Below are 7,674 nucleotides of genomic sequence, written 5' to 3'. Positions count from 1 at the left end.
ATGTCACTATCTATCAGTTCTGAGTTCTGAAATTACGCCAAATGTCAAAGGCAGGCAACATTGATAGCAATAGGTGCTATAAAGAGTCAAATTTTCCAAATCAACCTTTTGAAGATTGCCAGGCCTGCAACGGGAATAACTGTAGCGACTTCATTTTTTTTTTCAGTACATTCGCCTTCCCAAGAGAATGTCCAAAAGGAAAAGACAAAGTGAAGAGAAAGAAATCTGTATGGACTGGCTGAGATGAGAAGATATAAAATGTAGCAGAACCTTTAAGCAGACACCAAGAAAGAAATGGCTATTGCTGGTGTGAAGAGGGCTATTCAGCTTCTAGTCCTCTTTCTAAGCCCTTTGATTCTAAATGCCTATTTCAGCAACCACCCATCGGTGAATGTCCCTACTTCATGGCAAAATTTTTACAACAGTGATAGAGGAAGCTGGAAATTCAATGATAATACTCATGTGAGGCCCATCCTTGCACTCGATCTCAATGGCCAACCCAGTTTTGGTTTTGGATTTCTCAGAAATGGTACTACCAATGCATTCTATCTTGTTACTCTTAAAATTGCAATAAGACCCAATTCCTCATTCAGCGATTACGGTCCTCCCCCAGTTGTTCTTTGGTCTGCCAACCCGAATCGTCCAGTTGAAGAGAATGGCACTCTTGAACTAACTGTGAACGGAAAGTTGGTTTTAACAGATGTGGATGGTACTCCTGTATGGTCTGCCAACACCTCGGGCGCCTTTGTTACTGGAATGAACTTATCACTTGGAGGAAACTTGAAGCTTGTTAATGGTAGCGGGTCTGTTGTCTGGCAGTCCTACCGTTTCCCAACCAACACATGGCTCCCTGAACAACGGCTACGTATTGGAAGGAACTTAACTGCCAGTGTTTCCATGTCCAATTTGTCCAGTGGTATGTTCTACCTCTCAATAATTCGCGGTGGCATCAACGCCTATATCAAGTCCGTGCCTCCACAGCTTTACAAAACTCTCCTTCGTTTTCATGCTAATAATGCCACACCTCTTCGCTTTGGGATTGGATCTCTCACCCTCTCTGGCAACTATGTGACCTATAACCAGATTGAGAAAGGAGATTTTCAGTTCATGAGGATGGAGCCTGATGGGCATTTAAATGTTTATCAACTTATTGATGGTTATAAGGAAACATTGTACTCTGATCTACTGAAAGATGAGCACTATGGCGACTGTGCTTATCCCACGGTGTGTGGTAACTATGGCGTTTGCTTTGAAGGACAGTGCAGCTGTGCTGGAGGTGGAAGTTCGATTTATTTTCGGCAGTTAAACGCTACCGCAGCCAGTTTTGGGTGCAGGGAAGTTACCCCTTTGTCTTGTCCAGATGCCCAGCTTCACACTTTTCTCGAGGTCATGAATGTTACTTGTTTCAACTTTGCCCCCCAGCTTTCCAATATAGATGCAGAGAGCTGCAGGAGTGAATGCTTGAAAAATTGTTCATGCAAGGCAGCAATGTTTCGCTACCAAGACAATACCTCAATTGGTACATGTTATTTACCTACTCAGATCTTTTCACTGATGGCCATAAGGAAGGAAGTATTCAATTATAATGCCTTGGCATTCATCAAGGTACAGAGATCAACGCACAAGAAGAGCAAGTCATCTCTGGTTTCAGTATTGGTACCCTCTATTCTGGCACCCTTAGTGTGCTTTGCTTTTTTCATTAGCGTGTGCTACTGTTATGTAATGCAGAAAGGAAGAAAAAATATCGAGGGAAAACTGAGGGAGAACTCTGAAGATGAATCCTCTATTCATTTATTCAATGAGATGAAGAAATTCTCTTTTGAAGATCTAAGCAATGCCACACAGGAGTTTGGGGTAAAGCTTGGTGGGGGCGGGTTCGGGGATGTGTTTGAAGGAATGTTGGGAGATGGGACGAGAGTTGCAGTGAAACGCCTAGGCTCCCGTGTGGGTCAAGGAAGAAAAGAATTCTTGGCTGAGGTGAAGACGATAGGCAGCATTCACCATTTCAATCTTGTGAGACTGGTTGGATACTGTGCAGAGAGATCAAACAGGCTTCTAGTTTATGAGTTCATGTGTAATGGATCTTTGGATAAATGGATCTTCAACCAAGACCAAGAACAAACCCTCAACTGGGAAACTAGAAAAAAGATCATCCATGGCATTGCAGAAGGCCTTAAATATCTCCATGTTCATTGCAATCCAAATATAATTCACTTCGATATCAAGCCTCAAAACATTCTTCTTGATGAGAAGTTCAATGTGAAGATTTCTGATTTTGGATTAGCCAAATTGATTTCCAGGGACCAGAGCGATGTGACAACCGTAGCAAAGGGAACTCCAGGGTATATGGCTCCTGAGTTTATTCGAGGCAGAAATTTTTCAGCAAAGATAGATGTCTACAGCTTTGGAATTTTGATCTTGGAGATTATCGGTGGACGAAAAAATCGGGACTCCTCTCAAGTTGACTACCTGATCGATATGGTGAAGGTGAAGGCAGAAGAGGGTCAACTGTCTGATCTAGTAGACGATCGAAATGAAGATATGCAGTGCCACAAAGAAGAAGCTGTGAAGTTGCTGAGGATTGGCATCTCCTGTTTACAGACTGATCACCATAAAAGGCCTTCAGTGTCTCAGGTGATACATGTTTTGGAGGGTTCTATGGACGTTGAACCTATCACTGACTATAGCTTTTTGTCAATGTTTCCCATGGATTCTCCACTAGAAGCCAATCGAGCTGTCTCACCCCCTCTCATTGCATCAGTCCTATCAGGACCAAGATGAAGATTAGTGTGTGTTTGTACAGTTAGTATTTTCATATTGGTTTGCTCTTTTGAGTGCTTGTAATGAAATTGTATGAAGTATACAGCTCTTTAGCGACTCATTCAGACCTATAGCCAATTCCATGAGATCGTGCATTCTTTTTTCCGACATTCAATTTGATGATGATCATCCACCTCCACGCCTAAGGTACTGATCTCGAAGTCAAGGGTTTAACCCTAGGTATGAGATCCAATGACCTAGTTGGCAATCAAGGAAGTTCATAACAAATATTTAATTCAATAAAAATAAATTTTATTTGTCATTTTCCAAAAATGTTGTGGCTTAAGTAGATTAGAGAAACCATTCAAAAGTCCTAAAATAGTCGTAAGGAGACAGTCTAGGCCCTAAACCATCGAAGCCGAAACCAGGGGGATAGGCTGGGGCTAGTACAGGTAATTCAAACCGGAAGAAAAAGAAATCAAAGAACTAGAAGAGTGTTGAAAAGTATTTCAACTCTCCTTTTGTAACATAATGTGATGTTATGTTAGGTTATATATATAAAAATAACTTTTTTGTTTTATGTTTTGAGTGGTTGTCATGCTTCCACGTGGAGAGATTTACTCAAGTTAAATCTCTTTGCATCTAGTTTGAAATGTAGTGATTGTACAACAAAAAATAGCAGAACCGAGAATACAAAGTGAAAGAAAAAATGGGTCCTCTGTTTTTGGTGGACTGTCTTAACTCCTCTGTTTCCAGGTTTCTTCCCAGGTGTTACTCTTCAATTTTTTCTTTCTATAGCCTTTCTCTGTTTCAGGCTGAAACTACAGCCAACAAAATTGGTATCAGAGCAACCCATTTCATAAATCCACCTCTCAATCTAATCTTCGATCCACCTGGTTGTTTCTAATCTAATCTAATCTAATCCACTTCTTCTTTTCAAGCCCTTTTATTTCTTAAAGCATGCCTCTTGTGTATGGAATTTTAAGAAATTTCCTCTGTTTTGGAAAGGGAGGATACTAGGGTTTCTTTTAATCCGAAGACCCAAATCCAAACCTACAATGCAGCTGAATTGGTGATGTTGTTGTGCAATCAGATTGTGTAGCTAGAAACCCTCAATCTTGAAGTAGACGGACCAAGGACTTGAAGAGTAGATCAATGGCCAGCACTAGTGTTATAAGTATGAGTTCTCAACCTTCTTCTATTCCATTATTTGAAGGAGAAAATTATGACTTTTGGTGCGTAAAAATGAAAACATTATTTATGTCTCAAGATGTTTGGATTCAGTTGAAAATGGTTTTGATAAACCTGACAATGTGATTACACTAACTTTGGTTGAAAGAATTGAAAAAAATGGATGTAAAAGCTCTCTTATTTATTCAACAAGGTGTTGGTAACAACATCTTTCCAAGAATTATGAGAGCTTCAAAAGCTAAAGAAGCATGGGACATCCTTCAACAGGAGTTCCAAGGAGATAAAAGAATCCAGTTAGTAAAGCTTCAAGCTTTAAGAAGAGAGCTGGAAAATATGAAAATGAAGGAGAATCAAACTCTAAATGAGTTTTATTCCAGATTTATGGAGTTAGTAAATCAGATGAAGTCATATGGTGAAGAAATTAGTGATAAAAGAATTGTTGAGAAACTTTTTATCAGTCTACCTAACAAATTTGACCCAAATGTGGCCGTGATTGAAGAAACAAAAGATCTCTCACTGCTCAGTGTACAAAAGCTATTTGGGTCTTTAAAAACTTATGAACAGAGATTGTTGAGGCATTCTGAAAAATCAGTAGAAAGTGTATTCCAATAAAAAATAAGCCTTAACTCCAGAAATGTTGAAAGGAAACCTATAAGCAATGAAAATAGAAGTGATTCATCTAGAGGTGGCAGAACTGGACGAGGAAGAGCAAGAGGAAGAGATGGAAGAGGTAGAGGAAGATTTAACTATGGAAGAAAGTTCACTAACGAAGAAGGCTCATCATTCTCAAAGTGTAATAATTGTAAAAGAAGTAGTCATGTTGAAAAAAATTGTTGGTTCAAAGGGAAGCATCAATGCTTCAATTATAAAAAATTTGGGCATGTTAAAAGAGATTGCAGATTTAAGAACAATCAACAAGCAAGTTGTGCTGAGGAGAAAGAGGTTGATGAAAACATGTTTTATGCTTGTCAAAGTGCTGCTGAGCAAAATAACAATGTGTGGTTCCTTGATAGTGGCTGCACAAACCACATGACTAGTAACAAAAATATTTTCCTTGACATGGATACAACCATCAACTCACAAGTCAAAATGGGTAATGGTGATTTAGTGAATGTTAAAGGGAAAGGCACAGTTGACATTCAAATTAAAGTGGGAACCAAGTACATCAAAGATGTTCTTCTTGTACCAGTTTTGGAGCAAAATTTGTTGAGTGTGGGACAGCTAGTAGAGCATGGGTATAAACTTCACTTTGAAGATAATGAGTGCACCATTTATGATAAGGAGCATAGAAGAAATTTAGTGAAGAAGATAAAGATAGAGAAAAATAGAAGCTTTCTAATTGTCTTCAAATATGCTGAAAATGTGGCTTTGAGAATGGAAGATGTTGAAGAAGCTTGGTTATGGCATAGAAGATTTGGGCACTTGAACTTCAATAGCTTGAAGATGCTTTGTCAAAGAAAGATGGTACAAGGATTTCCAAACACCATTGAAGAAAAGAATGAAGTATGTGACGGTTGTGCTCTTGGGAAGCATCATAGACAATCATTTCCAAAGGGAGTCACTTGGAGAACAAAGAAGGTATTGGAGTAATTCACACTGATATATGTGGGCCTATGTCTACACCTTCTCAAGGCAACAATATTGTTTATTGATGATTTTACAAGAATGACTTGGGTGTTTTTCATGAAGCAAAAATCAAAAGTGTTATCTATCTTCAAAAAATTCAAGAGTTTTGTTGAAAAGCAAAGTGGTTGCTACATAAAGACCTTGAGAAGTGATAGAGGAATGGAATATACTTCAAGCCAATTTGGTAATTTTTGTGAAGATGAAGGGGTTGAGAGACAACTTACTGTTGCATATACTCCTCAACAAAATGGAGTAGTTGAAAGGAAGAATCAAACAGTTATGGAAATGGCTAATGCTATGTTATATGAGAAGGGCTTGCCTAAATTTTTTTGGCCTGAAGCAGTTAACACTGTTGTGTATATTTTGAATAGATGCCCAACAAAAGCATTATTGAACAAAACTCTTATTGGAGCATGGAGTGGAAGAAAGCCATCTGTTAGACATTTCAAAGTGTTTGGGTGCTTATGTTATTCACAAGTACCAAAGGAAAGAAGGAGTAAGTTGGATGAAACAAGTGAAAAGTGCATCTTCATGGGTTATAGTTCACAGTCAAAGGGTTATAGGTTGTATAATTTGAAAACCAACAAGCTGATCATAAGTAGAGATGTTATTTTTGATGAAAAAGTTGCTTGGAATTGGGAAGAAGGTAAAATTCAGAAGAAAGCAATTCTTGTTGATGAACTTCAAACAAAAACACTTGTTGAAACTAGAAATGGCAGCACTTCAACTTCATCACCTCAAGACTCCCCAAGATTAGTTCCATTATCTCCCTCAACCGAGTCTCCAACTTCAAGCTCATCATCACCATCCTCAACTCCAAGAAAAATGAGAAGTTTGAGTGATGTTTATGAGAGATGCAATTTGTGCATTGTTGAACCTCAAAGTTTCAAAGAGGCAATAAAAGATGAAGATTGGAGGAAAGCAATGGAAAAAGAAATTGATGTCATTGAGAAAAATGAAACATGGCAGCTGGTTGAAAAGCCAAAAGACAAAGAAATCATTAGGGTGAAATGGATTTATAGGGTGAAATACCATTCTGATGGTAGAGTTCAAAGGCTTAAAGCTAGGTTGGTTGCAAAAGGCTATTCACAACAGTCGGGTGTTGATTTCCATGAGACCTTTACTCTAGTTGCTCGCCTTGATACTATTAGAACTATTATTGCAGTGGCTGCTCAAAAAGGTTGGTTGTTGTACCAACTTGACATAAAATCCGCATTTTTGAATGGAAAGCTGGAAGAAGAGATCTATGTTGAACAACCACAAGGCTTTGTTGTTGATGGGGAAGAAAACAAAGTTTACAAGTTAAAGAAAGCCTTATATGGTTTGAAACAAGCTCCCCGTGCCTGGTACACTCAAATTGACAACTACTTCATTGAAAATGGTTTCATTAGATGCAAAAGTGAGCCTACCCTCTATGTGAAGAGCAAAGATAATTCCCAAATCCTTATTGTTGCTCTTTATGTTGATGATTTGATTTTTACTGGAAATTATGAGAAAATGGTTGAAAAAATTAGAAATGAAATGATGAAAAAAATATGAAATGAGTGACATGGGATTGTTGCATTATTTTTTTGGGAATTGAAGTCTATCAAGAAGAAGATGGTGTGTTTATTTGCCAAAAGAGGTATGTTGAACATATCCTCAAAAAGTTTGGCATGGCCAGTTGTAATCCTGTATCTACTCCTTTAGTTGTGAATGAAAAGTTGAGGAAAGAAAATGGAGGGAAGATGGTTGATGAAACTCACTTTAGAAGTCTTGTTGGAAGTTTGTTGTATCTCACTGCAACTAGACCTGACATCATGTTTGCAGCAAGCTTGCTTTCAAGATTCATGCACTATCCTAGTCATTTACATCTTGGAGTAGCAAAAAGAGTCTTGAGATATTTGCAAGGCACGGTTGAACTTGGAATAAAATATTTCAGGAATATTGAAGTGAAGCTAATTGGCCATTGTGATAGTGATTGGGGTGGTTGTATTGATGACATGAAAAGCACATCAAGCTATGCATTCTCCCTTGGTTCAGGTGTTATATCTTAGGTCTCAAAAAAGCAAGGTTCAGTGGCTCAATCCTCTGCTGAGGCAGAGTATATTTCAGCTT

General features: G+C 38.4%; 1 protein-coding gene across 1 annotated transcript; it reads left to right on the top strand.

Moving 5' to 3' along the window:
* Positions 1 to 294: 294 nt before the first annotated feature.
* LOC117909037 (G-type lectin S-receptor-like serine/threonine-protein kinase SD2-5) lies at positions 295 to 2,781 on the top strand. The gene has a single exon (XM_034822939.1). The coding sequence runs from the start codon at positions 295 to 297 to the stop codon at positions 2,779 to 2,781; it is 2,487 nt and encodes an 828-aa protein (XP_034678830.1).
* The last annotated feature ends 4,893 nt before the right edge of the window (positions 2,782 to 7,674 follow it).

Source organism: Vitis riparia, chromosome 19 (genome assembly GCF_004353265.1).
Source record: "Vitis riparia cultivar Riparia Gloire de Montpellier isolate 1030 chromosome 19, EGFV_Vit.rip_1.0, whole genome shotgun sequence".
NCBI classification, from domain to species: Eukaryota; Viridiplantae; Streptophyta; class Magnoliopsida; order Vitales; family Vitaceae; genus Vitis; species Vitis riparia.
This window is presented reverse-complemented; position numbering and strand designations above follow the sequence as displayed.